The sequence below is a fragment of the Pantherophis guttatus genome, chromosome 15, assembly GCF_059756535.1.
Source record: "Pantherophis guttatus breed Tessera chromosome 15, ASM5975653v1, whole genome shotgun sequence".
NCBI lineage: Eukaryota > Metazoa > Chordata > Lepidosauria > Squamata > Colubridae > Pantherophis > Pantherophis guttatus.
Genome location: NC_142077.1, coordinates 11,022,741 through 11,042,098, shown reverse-complemented (window position 1 = coordinate 11,042,098; position 19,358 = coordinate 11,022,741). Strand labels below are relative to the sequence as shown.

General features: G+C 48.9%; 1 protein-coding gene across 3 annotated transcripts in view; it reads left to right on the top strand.

The window, feature by feature from the left end:
* MFN2 (mitofusin 2) overlaps positions 1–18,232 on the top strand; it is a 28,780-nt gene extending 10,548 nt beyond the window's left edge. For 2 of the 3 annotated variants that reach the window (XM_060685277.2, XM_087879130.1), the window contains exons 7-19: positions 405–513; positions 3,361–3,468; positions 3,606–3,759; positions 4,118–4,185; positions 4,953–5,074; positions 6,083–6,209; positions 6,532–6,636; positions 9,266–9,368; positions 10,761–10,981; positions 11,838–11,993; positions 13,019–13,215; positions 14,096–14,230; positions 16,351–18,232. In XM_060685277.2, coding sequence (XP_060541260.2) covers positions 405–513; positions 3,361–3,468; positions 3,606–3,759; positions 4,118–4,185; positions 4,953–5,074; positions 6,083–6,209; positions 6,532–6,636; positions 9,266–9,368; positions 10,761–10,981; positions 11,838–11,993; positions 13,019–13,215; positions 14,096–14,230; positions 16,351–16,420 — 1,675 coding nt within the window. In that variant the 3' untranslated portion in view covers positions 16,421–18,232. The remainder of the gene's footprint in view (positions 1–404; positions 514–3,360; positions 3,469–3,605; positions 3,760–4,117; positions 4,186–4,952; positions 5,075–6,082; positions 6,210–6,531; positions 6,637–9,265; positions 9,369–10,760; positions 10,982–11,837; positions 11,994–13,018; positions 13,216–14,095; positions 14,231–16,350) is intronic. The other variant, XM_060685278.2, reaches the window with a different exon arrangement.
* The last annotated feature ends 1,126 nt before the right edge of the window (positions 18,233–19,358 follow it).

The window sequence follows — 19,358 nt, the reverse complement described above, 5'->3', positions numbered from 1 at the left end:
ATAATTCAACAAAATATGTGCACTCTTACTAAAATTTTATGAGATTGTCAACTGTATTAAATATGAAGAATATTGTTAAAAAAGAAAGAAAACGCAAAAGGGGTATCAGGTGACTGGGACACTGCAATCGTCATGAGTCAATTGCCAAGTATCCAAATTTTGGTCATGTAACCTAAGGGATGCTGGGACGGTCGTGTGAAAAATAGTCCTTAAATCCCTTTTCTCGGTGCGGTTGTAACTGTCACTAAACGAACTGTTGTAAGTCGAGGACTGCCTCTTATTTTAAAACTAAGATCAGCGTTTTTAAAGCTCCTACAAGGCGGGGGAGGTGTGTTGGAAGAGAGAACACCATTCCAGCGTGTAAATTATGACGTCATTTCTGCGTTTCTTGTTAATACGTTTAGCCCCGGAATCGACGTCACCACCGAGCTGGATAGCTGGATTGATAAATTCTGCTTGGATGCCGATGTCTTTGTGTTGGTGGCCAACTCTGAGTCGACGCTGATGCAGACGGTAAAAACGTCGATCTCTTTCCTTCCCTGCCTTTGTTTTTAGCTAAACTTTTGCGAGAATCACACAAGTTCCAGGATACCAATAGCCCTTAGGACTTATATACCGCTTCACAGTGCTTTTACAGCCCTCTCTAAGTGGTTTACAGAGTCAGCCTATTGTCCCCCAACAATCTGGGTCCTCATTTTATCCACCTCGGAAGGATGGAAGGCTGAGTCTACCTTGAGCCTGGTGAGATTTGAACTGCCAATCTTCTGGCAGTCAGCAGAAGTAGCCTGCAGTACTGCACTCTAACCGCTGCGCCACCTTGGCTCTAAGGATGCTTAGAGCAGGGGTCACCCACTTTTCAGACCTCAGGGACCACTAAATTCATAATTTTAAATCCCACGGACCACTAATATGATCTGCCTAATGACTGGGGGGTTGGGCGTGGCTAGGTGGTCATGTGACTGGGTGGGTGTGGCCAGGGCCGGATTTAGATGAAAAGAGGCCCTAGGCTATTCCACTTATGAGGCCCTTTCACCTATAGTGAAAGTGTAATTTTAATTTTGCTAACGATTTGAATGTAGGCTCCTCTTGATCTTGAGGCCCTAGGCTGAAGCCTAGTTAGCCTATAGGAAAATCCGGCCCTGGGTGTGGCCAACTCGGTGTCACTCACGTCAAGGAGTGCCTTGCCAGCCTCTACTCGCCCCTCCCCTCCCAGCCCCTCCTTGCCTGCCCGCCCGGGCTCCTTAGGGCCCCAACAGGAAGCAGTTGTTGAAGCTAAGCAGAGAAAGGAGTTGGCAAAACAGCTGGCTCAGTTCAAATTGGATCTGACCTGCGGGAGGCTCAGCAGAAGCACCTCACTGAGGACTAGGAGCATAGGCTTTCCAAGCAGAGGGAAGACCTTCAGGAGTGCAAGGCCAGGTACTGGCGCCTGGAGGCTTAGCGGGCTGAGATGGTCAGCCAGTTCCAGGCCATGATGCAGTCCCACTGAAACGAGGTCCTCCGGCTCTTCGCCATCAGCGGCGCTTCCCTCCAGCCTTCGCCCAAAGCCCCACACCAGGAGGCTGAAGCAGACCCCCAAGTCGGAATTTCTGCGCCCCCTCTGACCCACACAAAAAGACCCCAAAGGGGGAGACTCTCTGCAGCAACACAACCATTCATTGCATGTATCTGGCCCAGGGACCGTAGTTTGAGGATCTCTGATTTAGTGCAATATAAAAAATGCAAATAATTTTTCTGCGGATCACCAAAATTGTCTCACGGATCACCAGTTGGTGACCACTGGCTTAGAGGATGCTCTGGGGGTTAGTATCAAGGCTCCTGAAAGACACAAAAAGTTGGACTTTGCACGTTGGTGAATTAAAAGAAACGGGGTGGATTTGCTTTATTTTTCTTATTATTTCTTATTGCTTATTTGAGGATCACTCCTCCTCAAAAGCTTAAGTCTGCAACTCCTGTTTTTAAAAATTCATGGCAGGCACAGTTAGATCTCCATTGACCCCCACACTCCTCCACCTGGAGAAACCTGGGCGGGGGTGGGGAGTGGCTCAGAAGGGGCAGAAATGTTGAGTTTTTGAATAGATGATTCCTTTGAATAGGTGACTCCTTTTTTTTTAGCCAGCAGTGTGCAGCGGCAGCCAAAAAGGCTAATACAATCCTTGGTTGTATAAACAGAGGCATAGAATCAAAATCACGCAAAGTATTAGTACCTCTTTATAAATCCTAAGTAAAGCCATACCTGGAATACTGCATCCAATTTTATTTTTTATTTATTTTATTTATTTTATTTCTATACCGCCCTTCTCCCGAAGGACTCAGGGCGGTGAACAGCCACGAGATAAAACACATAAATACAAAAAATTTAAAATGAATTAAAAATGAATTAAATAATTTGGCTGAATTTAAAATACCCCATAATTTAAAACAAATTAAAATTTACATTTAAATTTTTTTTAAAAATTTACATTTAAAAAGGGGAGAAGATTTAGGCCAGGCCAGCTTGGAAAGTCTTAAGCGTGCGACGGAAGGTGCGCAGATCCGGGATCCTCCGTATCTCCGGGGGGAGCTCGTTCCAGATTGTAGGTGCCCCCACAGAGAAGGCTCTCTCCCTAGGGGCCGCCAGTCAACATTGTTTGGCCGACGGCACCCGGAGGAGCCCCTCTCTATGGGAGCGTACTGGCCGGTGGGAGGCTATTGGTGGTAGCAGGCGGTCCCGTAGATAACCAGGTCCTAAGCCATGGAGCGCTTTAAAGGTGATAACCAGAACCTTGAAGTGCACTCGGAAGACCACCGGGCCATATCTGTGGGCATGCGAGTATTGCCCTAGCTCAGCTCCAGCGTGCATGCGCGCGCCGGGCAGCTAATTTTCAGGCCTCCAGGGAGTGGTGGGGAAGGCTGTTTTCGCCCTCCCCAGGCTCCTAGAAAGTCTCTGGAACCTAGAAAGCTTCTGGAGCCTGGGGAGGGCAAAAGACGGGCCTTCCGGGCCCACCGGAAGTCGGGAAATGGGCCGTTTCTGGCTCCGGAGGGCCTCTGGAAGGCTCTGGAGCCTGTGGAGAATGAAAAATGGGCCTACCGGGCCCATTGTGCCAACACATGCCAAAAGCGGGGGCATGCGCGTGTGTGTGTGGGGAATTGAATTATGGGTGTGGGCACGCGCGCGAGCCCTGCTTTGGGCACGCGACGGCTAAAGGTTAAACAATCACTGGTATAGGATGTCCTGCTTGAGCAGAGGGCTGGACTAGAAGGCCTTCAAATTCCCTTCCACCCCTTATTCCGATTCTGATTTTTTTCAAGCTTAATTTTACGATCCTCCTGTTTACAGAAGGCGTTTTTTTTTTTGTTGTCGTCCCTTTTCTGCCCATCCAGGAGAAGCAGTTCTTCCACAAAGTGAACGCTCGCCTCTCTCGGCCCAACATCTTCATTTTGAATAACCGCTGGGACGCTTCGGCATCCGAACCGGAATACATGGAGGAGGTGAGGCTTCCTTTGGTGTGTTGCGGCTCAAAAGGGGATAGAGCAGCCCGGAAGGAAGATGTGGCCTTTCTCTTTTTTTAATCTAACCCCCTTTTTTTTTGTTTTGTTTTTTTGCTCTCTCCTCTCCTCTCCTGCAGGTTCGCCGACAGCACATGGAACGTTGCACCAGCTTCCTAGTGGACGAGCTGGGTGTGGTGGATCGTGCCCAGGCTGGCGACCGCATCTTTTTTGTCTCTGCGAAAGAGGTCCTGAATGCCCGCATCCAGAAGGCTCAGGGTATGCCCGAAGGAGGTGAGAGACCCTCTTAAACCAGTGTTTTTCAATGTTGGGAACTTTTAAGACGTGTGGACTTCAACTCCCAGGATTCCCCCTGCCAGCGCAGCTGCGCTGGCTGGGGGAATCCTGGGAGTTGAAGTCCACACGTCTTAAAAGTTCCCAACATTGAAAAACACTGCTCTAAGCTCTCCCTGTTTCTAAATCCGCAACCCCCTTTCCTCCTTTAAAAATTACGCTCCTGTCTTGTTCCAGTTTGGCCATGAGGACTAGAAACTTGGAAAAGAAAAGGAAAAAGAAAGCACGGGCCTATATTTTGCTGTTCAAATCTGATGGTGCTTGGGTTTTGTTTGTTTGTTTTTTTCTTTCTCTGTAGGCGGGGCGCTGGCCGAGGGTTTCCAAGTCAGGATGTTCGAATTCCAGAATTTTGAGCGAAGGTTTGAGGCAAGTGCATTTTTTTAAGTCGGTCGAATGTTTGTGAGTTTCGCTGCTCACTGAGGAGCACGGTGGCCAATTCCAACACGTTTTCTTTAATTTACCCACGACGTTTAACCATCGGGATGGGGTTAAATTTATATTACGTGGCTAGGTGTCCCTATAGATCTAATTCTTTTAATAGATAAGGCCTGCATATTTTAGCAAGCAGTGGATTTTTTTTTGTAATTAATAATAGCCATAGATAGATAGATAGATAGATAGATAGATAGATAGATAGATAGATAGATAGATAGATAGATAGATAGATGATAGATAGATAGATAGATAGATAGATAGATAAATAAATAAATAAATCAAACAGCAGACAGTGTGAACAATACTATCCTGAGCATCTTACGGTTGTCCTTCCATCAATATACACCTCTTTTCTATAAACCCTTCTTTTTGAACTACAAAAACCATCAATCTGGTTCCAGGACCCAGAAGCAAATAATACTGTTAAGCAGATCATCCTGCGTTGTTCCAATATTGTGAAATAGATTCCAAATGCAGAACCCTAAAGATCTCGGTTTGCCTATTTTGAGTGCGATTTAAGTCGCTAGTCCTCAAGGACACTCTGCGTCCCGAGTGGAATTTTCGGGGTCTGGATTGGAAACCTTATATAAATTAGCCCAAGGGGATGGATTCACGGCCTCCTTCGCTGCCTAAGGCGGGGGGAGGGGGGAGGATGCCAGATTTTGTCGGGAGGGAGCTGAGGTTTGTCTTCCTTGCAGGAGTGCATCTCGCAGTCCGCGGTCAAGACCAAGTTTGAGCAGCACACGGTCAGAGCCAAGCAGATTGCGGAGGAGGTCCGGCACATCATGGATTCCGTGCATGTGGCCGCGCAGGAACAGAGGTGCCTCGTTTGGGCTTTCCTAAGAGAATTTGTGAAAGTTGAAATCGAAGAGCAGAGCAAGGAGGCCTTCGCAGGATTTCAGCTAGTTTAGAAACCGGGTGCTTTTCTTTCCTCTTTCCTTTTTTTCTCCCTCCCTCCCTCCCTCCCTCCCCCCTCCCTGCCCATTCCTTCCTTCCCTCCCTATTCATTCCTTCCTCCTCTCCCTCCCACCCTCCCTATTCCTTCCTTCCTTCCTTCCTTCCTTCCTTCCTTCCTTCCTTCCTTCCTTCCCTCTCTTCCTCCCTCTCTCCCTATTTCTTCCCTCCCTATTTCTTCCCTCCCTCCCTGCCTATTCCTTCCTTTCCTCCCTTCCTCTCACCGTCCGTATTCCTTCCCTCCCTATTCCTTCCTTCCTTCCCTCTCTTCCTCCCTCCCTCTCTATTTCTTTCCGCCCTCCCTCCGTATTTCCTTCTTCCCTCCCTGCCTATTCCTTCCTTCCTTCCCTCTCTTCCTCCCTCCCTCTCTATTTCTTTCCACCCTCCCTCCGTATTTCCTTCTTCCCTCCCTGCCTATTCCTTCCTTCCTTCCCTCTCTTCCTCCCTCCCTCCCTATTCCTTCCTCCCTCCCATTCTCCTTCCACCCTTCCCTCCCTTCCCCCCTCTCTCCCTCCCTATTCATTCCCTTCCTCTCACCCTCCCTATTCCTTCCTCCCTCCTTCTCCTCCTTCCTTTCTTCCATCCCTCCCTCCCATTCTTCTTCCTTCCTTCCCTCCCTATTCATTCCTTCCTTCCTCCCTATTCCCTCCCTTCCTATTCCTTCCTCCCTCCCATTCTCCTCCCTTCCTTTCTTCCCACCCTTTCTTCCTCCCTCCCTATTCCTTCCCTTCCTCCCATTCTCCTTCCTTCCTTCCCTCCCTCCTTCCCTTCCTCCCTCCCTCCCTCCCTCCCTTCCTTCCCTCCTTCCCTTCCTCCCATTCTCCTTCCTTCCCTCCCTCCCTCCCTCCCTTCCTTCCTTCCTTGTGTCTTGCAGGGTTTACTGCCTGGAGAAGTGGGACGACCGCCAGGAGCGCCTGGGATTCATCGAGAAACAGCTGGACCTGCTCAGTCAGAGCTACAAGTTGAAAATCAAGGAGATCACAGAAGAGGTTGAGCGCCAGGTGAGGCCCTTTCCCCCCCCCCCAAATTCAAAGCCTGGTTTTATGCTGCCGGATCCCTTGGAGCAAAGATGATCCCAGCAGGAATCCCCCCACCAAGCGTGCCTTTCTGGCAAAAAAAGAAAACGAAAAGCTGGATTCAAGAGTGTCTTCATCATTGCCGTTCTCTCCCACGCTCAGCACCCTGGCTTGAGATTCATTGAGAGGAATATTTTGCAAACTTGGTTTTCCTCTGGTAGAAGGGTGTCTGTATGTGTGTGTTTGCTTTCCTGGAAAGAAAAGGAAACACAGCCCGGGTCACACCCCTTGTCATTTTTCCTTCCAGGTCTCAAACGCGATGGCAGAAGAGATCAGGAAGCTCTCGGTGTTAGTGGATGAGTTCCAGCTGGATTTCCATCCTTCCCCTGTGGTCCTGAAGGTTTATAAGAACGTAAGCCCACTTATAACGCAGACGGGATCGTTCCCTGGGAAGTATTGGGTGCCCGATTCCCCCGCTGTGGTTTTGTCCCCCCTCGATGCAAAATCCACATTCCAGAAGTTTAATCCTTTGCCTGTCACAATTTTGCCATCTCCTCCTCTTAACCCCAAGCCCATCAAGCTGGGTAACCCAGTAACCTTGATGACTTTCAAGAGGCATCAATAAAGGGGAATGAATATCTGTAGCTCAGAGCTGACATATGAGGGGTCCTTGGTGCTCTCTGACCTGGGTGGTTTTCTCGCAGATGTTTCGTGACCCTAACTAGGTAACATCATCAGTGCTAGGAAGTTTGGGATGTGCAGGGAGGAAGAGGAGGAGAACTATAGGGCCCTGATGGCAAACCTATGGCAGGCGTGCCACAGGTGGCATGCAGAGCCATATCGATGGGCACGCAAGCTCAGCTCCGCTGATTTTTGGGCCTTCTGGGCCCAACGGAAATCAGGAAACAGGTCCTCCAGGGGGGATGGGGAAGGTACATTTTTCACTCTCCTCAGGCTCCAGAGCCTTTCCAGGAGCCTGGGGAGGGTGAAAATGGAAGTTTAGAAATGGGCTGTTTCCAGCCTCCGGAGGGACTCCAGCTGGGTAGGGAAGGCCGTTTTCAACTTCCCCAGGCTCCTAGAAAGGCTCTGGAGCCTGGGGAGAGCAAAACACAGGCCTTCCTGTCCCATCGGAAGTCGGCCAACTGTCCGTTTTTGGCTTCCGGGGAGGTAGGGAAGGCTGTTTTTGCCCTCCCCAGGCTCCTCCAAAGGCTCTGGAGCCTGGGGAGAGCAAAAAACGGGCCCACCGGGCCATTGCGTGCCAAAAGCGGGGGGAGCACAGGGAGGTCATGCGTGGGGGGGGGGGGCGGGATGCATAGAATTATGGGTGTGGGCACGCAGGTGCGTGACCCCCCCGCACTCCACTCCCTTTTGGCACGCGATGGCAAAAAGGTTAGCCATCACTGCTATAGGGTGCTTGGTGCTCTCTTGTTTTCTTGCAGACGTTTCATGACCCAACTAGGTCACTTCATCAGTGCTAGAAGGGAGTGGAGTATGCAGAGAGGAGGAGGAGGAGGAGGACCATGAGGTCCTTGGGGCTCTCTGAGCTGGGTGGTTTCCTTGCAGGCGTTTCATGACCCAACTAAGTACCATAATATCATCAGTGCTAGGAGGGAATGGGGGTGGAGGAGGAGGAGGAGGAGGAGGAAGAGGAGGCTGTGAGATCCTAGGTCCGTAATGGCGAACCTATGGCATGCGTGCCACAGGTGGCACTCGGTGCCATATCGGTGGGCACGCAGCTCAGCTCCCGCCATCTGATTTTTGGGCCTTCTGGGCCACCAGAAGTAGGGAAACAGATTGTTTCCAGCCTCCAGAAGGCCTTGGGAGGGTGGGGAAGGCCCATTTTTCGCTTCTCCCAGGCTCCAGAGCCTTTCTAGGAGCCTGGGGAGGGCTAAAATGGCCTTCTCCGCACACAGCCAGAGGCCGGAAAGTTGGCAAATGGGTCATTTCCAGCCTCCATGGGGGTGGGGAAGGCCATTTTCACCCTCCCCAGGCTCCTAGAAAAGCTCTGGAGCCTGGGGAGAGCAAAAAATGGGCCCACCGTGCCATCTTGTGCCAAAAGCGGGGGGAGCACCGGGGGGGGTCATGCGCACATGCGCAGGGGGCATGGAATTATGGATGTGGGCACGCGGGCGGGCGCCCCCCCGCATACTCCCCCCGCTTTTGGCACACGATGGCAAAAAGGTTAGCCATCCCTGTCCTAGGTGCTCTCTGAGCTTGACGGTTTTCTTGGAGGCGTTTCATTACCAAGCTAGGTAACATTATCAGCGCTAGAAAGGGAAAGGGGTTTCCTTCTGGTGCTCCCTTCTAGCACTGATGATGTTACTCATTTTGGGTAATGAAAAGCCTAGAAGAAAACAATCAAGCTGAGTGTCGGCCCTGCCCAAGCTTGGCCTTCTAGCAAAAGAAAGGCTCCCAACTCCATTGGAATTCTTTTACTAAGTAGTTACAGGAAGGCAAGGCCGGAACCGAAGTTTTTGCCCATGAAAGCTCCTTTCCCTTTCTCCTCCTTCGCCCTAGTTTTATTTTTATTTTTTTTATTTTTTTTATTTGATTTCTATACCGCCCTACTCCCGAAGGACTCAGGGCGGTGCACAGCCAAACAATAAAACACATACATACAAAATTTAAAACCCCAAACTTTCAAAACCAATTTAAAATTGAATGTATAAAATACTAAAAGATATTTAAAAATTAAAAATCTTTTATAAAAGAGGGAGAAAATTAGGCCAGGCCCGCCTGGTGAAATAGTAAGGTCTTTAAAGCGCGGCGGAAGGTGCGCAGATCTGGGATCCTCCGTATCTCTGGGGGGAGCTCGTTCCAGATAGTAGGTGCCCCCACAGAGAAGGCTCTCCCCCTGGGGGCCACCAGTTTGGCTGTTTGGCTGACGGCACCCGGAGGAGCCCCTCTCTATGGGAGCGTACCGGCTGGTGGGAGGCTATTGGTGGTAGTAGGTGGTCCCGCAAGTACCCAGGTAAATAAATAAGAGAAGTGGACTTCAACTCCCAGAATTCCCTCAGTTTCTTTCTTCCTCCCTTTCCTAGGAGTTGCATCGGCACATCGAGGAAGGCCTGGGCCGAAACATGTCAGATCGCTGCTCCGGTTCCATCGCCGCCTCTTTGCAGATCATACAGCAAGATATGATTGGTGAGCATCCCTTGGGAGGATGGGAAGGAGACCCCGGAGGTCCTCTAGTCCAGCAGTAACCAACTGAGAAAATTTTGGTGGCCAGCACAAAAGTTTTTTTCATTTTTTTATATTGCGCTAAATTGGGGGTCCTCAAACTACGGCCCTTGGGACAGATACATGCAATGAATGTTTGTGTTGCTGCAGAGAGTCTCCCCCTTTGGGGTCTTTTTGTGTGGGTCGGAGGGGGGAAGAAATTCTGACTTGGGGTCTGCTCCAGCCTCCTGGTGTGGGGCTTTGGGCGAAGGCTGGAGGGAAGCGCCGCTGGTGGCGAAGAGCCGGAGGACCTTGTTCCAGTGGGACTGGAACCGGCTGACCATCTCAGCCCACTGAGCCTCCAGGTGCCGGTACCTGGCCTTGCACTCCCGCAGGTCTTCCCTCTGCTTCCTATGCTCCTAGTCCTCAGTGAGGTGCTTCTGCTGAGCCTCCTCCTCGGTCAGATCCAATTTGAACTGAGCTGTTTTGCCAACTCTTTTCTCACGGTGGCTGCTTAGCTCCAACAGCTGCTTCCTGTTTATTATTTATTTATTTATTCATCAGATTTCTATACCGCCCTTCTCCTTTCGGACTCAGGGCGGTGAACAGCCAAATATAAAACATTCGTACAACAAAAGTTAAAATAGATTTAAAATAATTAAATAAAATTTGGCCCATAATTTAAAACATTTCAATTAAAATCAATATCAAATTTTAAAAGCAACCATAAAATCAGGACAGCCCGGCTAACTGTTGGGGCCCTAAGAAGCCCAGGCGGGCAGGCAGGCAAGGAGTGGTTGGGAGGGGAGGGGCGAGTAGAGGCCGTCGAGGTGTCCTTCAACATGAATGACATTGAGTTGGCCACGCCCACCCAGTCACATGACCACCTAGCAACACCCAACCACCCGGTCATTAGGCAGATCGTATTAGTAGTCCACGGGATTTAAAAGAGCCTTGGTAGTACAGTGGTCTAAGCTGCCTGCAATTACTGCAGGTTCGAATCTCGCCAAGGCTCAAGGTTGACTCAGCCTTCCATCCTTTCTAAGGTGGGTAAATTGAGGACCCAGTTTGTGGGGGCAATAAGCTGACTTTGTATAAATATACAAAAGGATGAAGGCTATTGCTTAACGCATTGTAAGCCGCCCTGAGTCTCCGGAGAAGGGCGGCATATAAATCAAATTTAAAAAAAAATATTAAAAATTATGAATTTAGTGGTCCCTGAGGTCCGAAAGGTTGGTGACCCCTGGACTAGTCCCACCCCAAGGCCCAGGACTTAGTTCTTGGGTTTCCTCCCCAAGTTGTGCTGCGATGCAGGGCATGGATCATCCTAACACCACCACCCCTCCGTCTTCTCCCTCCCCGCTCTTGCCTTTTCAGATGGGCTGAAGCCCCTCCTCCCCGTTTCCCTGAGGGGGCAGATCGAGCTGCTGGTCCCAAGGCAGTGCTTCACCCTCAGCTATGACCTGAACTGCGACAAACTCTGCGCCGACTTCCAGGAAGACGTCCAGTTCCATTTCTCCCTCGGCTGGACCATGTTGGTGAACCGGTTTCTGGGGCCCAAAAATACACGTCGGGCCTTGATGGGCTACAGCGACCAGGTGAGATTGAGGTTTGATAATGCGAGGTAGATTTCCCCCTGTGCGTGGAGGCTCGGCTTCGCCCGAGGCCTTCAATACATCCTGTGAAAACCCACCGAGGGAGTGTTCTGACTTAGGCTTCCCCAGCAACAGGAAGCCGAGTCCTCGTCCCGATAAACCTCTTTTATTTCATTGACAGTGAATTCCTCTCCAGCCAAGTCTTTCCCCTCCCAGCGTCTTTCAAGATAGTTCATAATTACCGACCTTTATCAGGCTTGGAGAGTGGCCAGGCGGATATCTTTCATTGGCAAGAATGCAGGAATGAACTAATTGTCATTCCTTCTCCTTTCGCTCCTCTTTGATTCCCTGTGGGAGGGGCCATTCACTGTCCACCTGTGGCTTTACTCCTGAGTCGCCCCTTGTTCTTTAGCTGTTCCCTTCGTCTGGCAGCTCTGTGCATGCGCACACTGGGAACAGGCTCCAGCTGTTCCTCTGCCTCACTGATGTCTGACTCCGAAGGCAGCTGATAACTGTCGGACGGCCCTGGCCCCCTCCCTGCCTCCGACGCAGAGCCCTCATCAGAGCCTCCCCCAGACTCCAGGACTGGCCCAAGTTCCTCCCCAACTTCCTCACTGTCCGAATCTGCTGCCAGCTCTGCTGGCCGCTGGCGGGCCACAACAGGGGGACCAAGCTGTGTCGTCTTTGTTATCCTTCCAAACTCACCTTTGCTGGCATGGAGTTTTACTCCCCCGGTGTCCTTTCCCCTGGCCTCAGTTGCTTCAATCTGCAGAATGGGCACCGGAGGCTGGAATTCCCCCAGAGGCGGTCATCCTGTCTTGTCTTTCCTGCCCCTAACTGTTCAATTTTTGCCCACTAGGTCCAGCGTCCGTTGCCCCTGACCCCGGCGAACCCAAGCCTGCCCCCCATGCCACAGGGGTCCTTGACTCAGGAGGAGCTGATGGTCTCCATGGTAACCGGCCTGGCCTCCCTCACATCCAGGACTTCGATGGGCATCCTTGTGATCGGTGGAGTGGTAGGTTTTTGGGGAGCGTTGGTGTGGGGTGATGGAGGCCAGCTTCCTGATTTCTCTCCAGCCCTTCCAGGCAGACGTGGAAGCATAATTCAGCCACTCCAAAATTAGCGGACCCTGCTAGCTAAGGCCGATGGGTGCTGTAGTCCGTAGCTCCCTCTAGTTCTGTGTTTTTTCAGCTTTCCTGCTTTTTCCGAGGTGCTCTTTTAATTATTAGTATTAAAAGGGTTGGCACTAGGGGGGAGGGGGAAGGGAAAATAGTTAGCTGGGGGTTTTGTAGTCAAAACGAAAAGTGTTCCTGTGGGAATCAAGGTCATTTCAACTGGGAGCTGGCATGGATAGGGAAATAGTTTAATAAATTGTACTCTTGGAAAGTGAAAATGCCCCAGGAGTCTTTATTTTTTATTTATTTTTATATATTTTTTTGCTTTAATTTATATGCCGCCCTTCTCCGGAGACTCAGGGCGGCTTACAATGCGTTAATCAATAGCCTTCATACTTTTGTATATTTATACAAAGTCAGCTTATTGCCCCCACAAACTGGGTCCTCAATTTACCTACCTTAGAAAGGATGGAAGGCTGAGTCAACCTTGAGCCTGGCGAGATTCGAACTTGCAGTAATAGCAAGCAGCAGTTCTTAATAACAGTGCTTAGTCCACTGTACTACAGGCTCTTGTTTGCTGAATAAAGGATGGTTGACAGAATAGAAGAGAATAACAAGGTTGGGAAAGGACCTTGAATGTCTTCTTGTAATGCCTGTCCAATCTCTTTTTAAGAACCTCCAGTGTTGGAGCACCCAAAAAAATTCACGGAAATGGGACACGCAGAGGGTTTGGGAGGCCTGCAGAGTGCTCCTGGGGACCGGGGAGGGCAAAAAAATATTTTTTTTTATCTTGTTTTCCTCTTCGAAATCTTGGTGCATCTTATACTCCGGTGCGTCTTATAGTCCGAAAAATACGGTATTCCGTTAAAAACTGCCATTCTTTCCGAGGCCAAGCCTGTTTTCCGTCTGCATCCCCAACCCCCAGGTCTGGAAGGCGGTGGGCTGGAGGCTGATCGCCCTTTCCCTGGGCCTCTACGGACTCCTCTACGTCTACGAGCGCCTCACCTGGACCACCAAAGCGAAGGAGAGAGCCTTCAAGCGCCAATTCGTGGACTACGCCGGGGAGAAACTTCAGCTGATCGTCAGCTACACCGGCTCTAACTGCAGCCACCAAGTGCAGCAGTGAGTTAAGCCCGTCCTCCCTCCCTCCCTCCCTCCTGCTTCGTCCAGCTCCTGTCTATGCAGCCTGAGTTCCAGGCTGGTGGTTTTTGCAGAATAGAGGAAGTCCTCGATCTACGACTGTTCGTTTAGTGACCAAAGCACTGAAAAAAGCGACTTGATATTTATCAAGAGCCGAGGTGGCGCAGTGGTTAGAGTGCAGCACTGCAGGCTACTTCAGCTGACTGCTAGCTGCAGTTCGGCAGTTCAAATCTCACTGGCTCCAGACTGACTCAGCCTTCCATCCTTCCGAGGTGGGTAAAATGAGGACCCAGATTGTTGGGGGCAAGAGGCTGACTCTGTCAACTGCTTAGAGAAGGCTGTAAAGCACTGTGAAGCAGTATATAAGTCTAAGTGCTATCGCTATTGCTATGACAGTTGCAGGTCAAATGATCATCTTTTGTGACTTACTCACAAAAGGCAGTGGGGAAGCCAGATTCATTTAACAGCTGTGTTACGATTTGTCTGAATATTAGACAAATAAATATTTTGTCTGGAATGGTTCTTGCCTAATCCACTTTTGCAACCACCTGACAAGCCAAATCAATGGAAATTCCAGATTCACTTTAACCACCGTGCTACTAACTTCACAAACGCAATGATTCACTTAACAAGAAGAGTCGGAAAAAGGAGGCAAAGTCACTTAACAAATGTTTCGCTTAGCGATATAAATTTTGGGCTCAATCGTGGTCGTAACTCGAGGACTACCTGTATTAGATTTAGGGGGGGGGGTGGATGGAAGGCTTTTCTTGCATTGAGGTATATGTCTTGTCCCCTTTTTTTGACTGTCCTTTTTTCTTTTTCTTTTTCTTTTTTTTTTCACTTTAAAAACATCTCGTCGAAGGGAACTGGCGGGAACCTTTGCTCAGCTGTGCCAGCAGGTGGACGTGACGAGAGAAGATCTGGAGAAAGAAATTGCAGGCCTGAATCAAAAGATTGAGATTTTGGATACTTTACAGAGTAAAGCCAAGTTGCTTAGGTGAGGAGCTGCCATTTTCATGCTCGTCCACAGCTGAATGGGGTGGCGTAGGGGTGTTAAACTCAGTTTCATTGAGGGCCGCATCAGGGTTGTGTTTGACCATGGAGGGCTAGGGGTGGTGGCAAGGGGCGTGGCTAATGCTGGACTTCCCTAAGACCGACCTTCACTCTCATTATATCCTTCCTTCCTTCCTTCCTTTCTTCCTTCCTTCCCTTCTTTTTCCTTCCCTCTTCGTTTTCCTTTCTTCTTCCTTCCCCTCTTATTTTTCCTTCTTTGCTCTCTTCCCATCTTTCCTTCTTTCTCATTATCTTCCCTCTTTCCCTTTCTCCTTTCCTGTCCCTTCTTGCATGCTCAAATGCAAAACGGGAAACATTTGTTTTGATAGTTCTCTGCCAGCGAAAACGGAGCGGGGGGGGGGGGGGCTATGCACCACCACCCCCGGCCACGTTTTCGGCCTGGATAGCCTTCTGCAGCCCTCCGCCAGCAAAAACGGAGCCTGGGGGGGCCATGCATTCCCCCCCGGCCCCCGGCCATGTTTTCAGCCTGGATAGCCTTCTGCAGCCCTCCACCAGTGAAAACAGAGCCTGGGGTGCCCATGCATTCCCCCCCCCCCCCCCGGCCACGTTTTTGACCTGGATAGCCTTCTGCAGCCCTCCGCCAGAGAAAACGGAGCTGGGGGGGCGCACATGCCCCCCCCACGCGAACTCCGTTTTCACTAGCAGAGGCACCGTAGGCCAAACTCAAGGCACCCTTGAGTTTGACACCTCTGGCGTGGCGGATATTAACTTTACATAAAATTGACGCATCGTCTTGCACTCTGCCTGTAAATAAGATCCATTCCTTTCCAACACATTTTTGATGATCTGGGCAAGAATAGAAAAATGTATTCATCTTTTTTTGTTGTCGTTGTTATGTTAGGGCGTTCCCATTCATTCACAAATTTATTCTTGCAATTACATTTATTCCTGCAATTACATCTGCATTAAAACACTGCAGACATTCTTTGCGAGGGAACGTCATCTTTCAGCCGCTTCCTTTTTCAAACCTACGTTGAGATGATTTAAATCTAGAATCCCATTTAAAAACCTTCGTAAATCAAGGAGGACAATACTCGAGCCATCCCTTGATAACATATTTTCAAGCCTAATCAAATGGACAGATAATTATGTTCATAGCTGTGAGTGTGCTTGTTTTGAAAAGCTTTTTTAAAAAAACCTTTTCCTACGGTAACCATGCGCACACCGGCTAACTGATTTTCGGGCCTTTTGGCCCACCAGAAGTAGGGAAACAGGCTGTTTCCTGCCTCCGGAGAGCCTCAGGGTGTAGTGGTATGGAAGGCCCGTTTTTTGCTCTCCTCAGCCTCAAGAGCCTTCCTAGGAGTCTGGGGAGGGCAAAAACTGCTCCCCCCCCCGGGAAGCCCTCCATAGGCTGAAAACAGCCCGTTCCCCTCCACTCCTGACCCGTGATGACAAAAAGGTTAGCCATCCCTGGTCTAGAGTCTCCTGCTTGAGCAGAGGGCTGGACCCTCTTCCAGCTGTATTCTATTCTGCAGTATTCTACATTTTAAAAAAGTCCTTGGCGTTTTATTAATTTTAGAAATGACTCAGTGTCAGCACTCCAAACTACATTCGTTCCAGTGCTGACATAAGGAGGAGAAGAGGGGGCAGCTGGCAAAAGGACACTTGAGTTTTCACCTACTTATTTTCCCTGAAGATAATATCCCCTAGGAGATGGGATGGGAGGGGGGACATTCCTGGGAGCTGAAGTAGTAGATATGGGGAGAGTGATTTGGAAGATGGCCAATGAGACGCAGAGAATTGGGGAACGGAAAGGGAAGGTTTGGGGTCAGGAAGTCAGTGTTGGCTACGACGTAGTCGGGGACAGATTGTCGTGCTTAATAAATGAAAGATTTCATCAAAGACTATTTGTTTGGAAATGCAATTTATTTGAGACGACACCGAAACCTGACACTCGGTTTGGTCCGCTCAGGGTTTTGAGGCTCAGTTTAAAGCAAAACTGGCTTTTAAAAAACGGATTTAACCTAGCAGTTAAAAGGTTGTAAGTTATCTTATTTTATTTTATTTTAATACGGGTCTCTCTTCGGTTCTCTCCCTCTGCAGGAATAAAGCAGGATGGCTGGATAGCGAGCTGAACATGTTCACACATCAGTATTTGCAGCAGAGCAGATAAGCCTCCGAAATGGGAGTCCACGGGGAGGCTGCCTGTTTCTCCCCCCTCCTTCCCAGTTACAGAACTGGGAAAATAATTCCAGATGATGGGAACTTTTGGGAGGGGGGAAGTGGAAAGTCTCGTTCCTCTTTGCGCCCGTCCCTTCCGTGCACACAGTTACTTTGAAACCCCTTTTCCTTTCTCCGCACGTGGGCCCTTCTATCCTCGTAGCCAGCCTTTGCAATCTTAGCAGTTTTTGGCTTAGTAAGAAGAACGTTGACAATCCCGATGACTAGGGCCGGGGATATCCCACGTCCTGCATCTAATCCCCTTTACTCCTCGATGAAATAGCAAACTTAATTTGCATTTTTTTAGTGGGTGTGGAATGAAATTAACCCCGCGATGCCTGCTTGCCACAAATGAATGACTCCCGAAGGGAATCCTGTCATAATTTATAGGACAAAATTGGGTGCATCCCAGACCAATTCCGAGGTTGGCTGAGCTTGGCGTCTGAATTTTGGAAAGCAAGGAACAAGTCCGGTTGGGTTTCTTCAACCTTGAAGTCCCATCCTCTCCTTTTACACGCTTGTGACATTAGCGAGTGGGCTAAATCTTCGGTCTTTCTGTCCTGATCCTCAGATTTCTACGATGATCTTATTACGATCACCGTGTCTTTCCCTGCGGCTTTTGCCCTAAAAATAGCGCCTCCTAAAGGGGCCAGTCCTTATGAAGTTAACCGAGTTAACTTCAAACATTTAATGAATTTATTAGAGGGTATGTGCAGGTGGGCTGAGAGTGACGCACGAAGTTATAGACGGATGAAATGTAAGAAAAGATTCGGAGGGAAAATTTAGTCAATTGCATTTTGTGTCTCTCTCCTTCAAGCGAGGGTAGATAGAATTAATCAGCTGTAATGGATTTTGACCCCTTTGATTGTTTCTCTATTTTTTTTTTCCTTGCTCTTCCTTTGTTTATGAACCTTTTCACGACTTCTGCAATTGTCTCTTCTACCTTTAAATTAATTTTTTTTTAAGGACGTTGCTCCCATTTCAATCCAGCCCCATCCCTTTAAAAATTCAGTTTCCAAAATACGCCTAAATTGGCATATATGTATATATTTCCTCCTGGGTCAATTGAGGCCCACTTAGGAGGTGTCAGTTTGGGGAGGGGGCACGCACTGGGGGTAGCTTGTGCCAGTCTAATCTGTGCAGAGGTCACAATTGGGATTATTCCAGGTGTGGTTTTTTTGGACCGAAAGACACTCCAGTACCATAGTTTTCAACCTTGGCACCTTGAAGATATATGGACTTCAACTCCCAGAATTCCTCAGTCAGCTGGCTAGAGAATTCTGGGAGTTGAAGTCCAGATATCTTCAAGCTTCCTCTTCAGGCCTCCTCCATGTGATTTTGAAGTGTCTTCCCATTGGGGGTCTGGGGTCTATTTCTCCTTCCTTTTCCTCACCGTTGGGGTCACTTAATTCTCTTTCCAGCCAGCTCAGCCAGATTTTTGAGAATCTGACAATTTGGGGTTCGGCCACCGATTGGTTGTAAGCCTGGGTCCCTAAAAACGCTGAGGGTTAACAAGATTTCCCCCAAAATGCACTTTACCTTTTCATTTTTTAATGCTGCTAGTGTTAATTTTAATTTCTAGCCGGGCCTTCAAAATCCTCCTGACGGTATTTTCTCTGTTTTGTTTTATTTTGGGGGGGGGGCTGTAAGGATTTGGGAATAATGATGCTATTATTAACTATTTTGACCTGATACTGTTTCTAGCTGCATCAGTGCTGTTAATAACCAAAAAAACCAGAATTAAAACGGAACACATGGACGGAAACTTCTTCTGTCTTTTGTTTTCTTGGATTAAAAAAAAAAATGCTTTTCTTTGGTAAATCTCTGCTGTGCAAATGTTTCTTTTCGCCTCCGGGAAGGTTTTTTTTTGTGTCTGGATCAGAGGTGGGTTTCAGCAGGTTCTGATCAGTTCTGGAGAACCGGTAGCGGAAATTTTGAGTCGTTCGGAGAACCGGTAGTAAAAATTCTGACTGGTCCCTCCCCCATCTATTCTCTGCCTCCCGAGTCCCAGCTGATCGGGAAGAAATGGGGATTTTACAGTATCCTTCCCCGGAGTGGGGTGGGAATGGAGATTTTACAGTATCCTTCCCCTGCCACGCCCACCAAGCCATGCCACACCCACCAAGCCACACCCACAGAACCGGTAATAAATTTTTTTGAAACCTACCACTGGTCTGCATCGTTGTGTATAGGATGGCCACAACTGGGGAGAGAGGGAGGCAAGGGGAAAGACACTTTCTGCTGTCAACACTTCAAGCTGCATTTACTCTAGTGCTGACATAAGAAGGAGAAGTGGAGGCGTCTGAAAAGGGACGTTTGACTTTTCACCTACTTATTTTCCCTGGAGATAATATCCCCTAGGAGATGGGATGGGAGGGGGGAAATTCCTTTGATCTGGAGGAGTAGATTAGGGGTAGAATGACATGGAAGATGGCCAATGAGTGCAGGGGATTGGGGAACGGAAAGGGAGGGTTTTGGGTCTGGAAGTCAGTGTTGGCTTCGATGAGTCGGAGGTAGAATGTCGTGCTTAATAAATGGGAATTTTTCTTCAAAGACTTCGTTTGAAATGCAATTTATTTGAGACGACCTCGAAACTTGACATCTGCCTTTTATTCTGCTCTCAAGTGAGCTGGCAAGGCTTGGGCACAGTGCCTCTACAGTAGTGACCAAAATTGTGGAAACCTTTTGGGGAAAAGTGTATTTTCTAAAACTAGCTAATATCACCATTTTATTTTATTTTTTGGGAGTAGTAGTACCATAAAATTATATCAAGGGAAAAATAATTTAATCAAGAATGTAATGCCTGTAATGACTAAAGCATTGTGATTAACACCAACTGTCTGCAATTACTGTGAGTTCGAATCTCACCAGGCTCAAGGTTGACTCAGCCT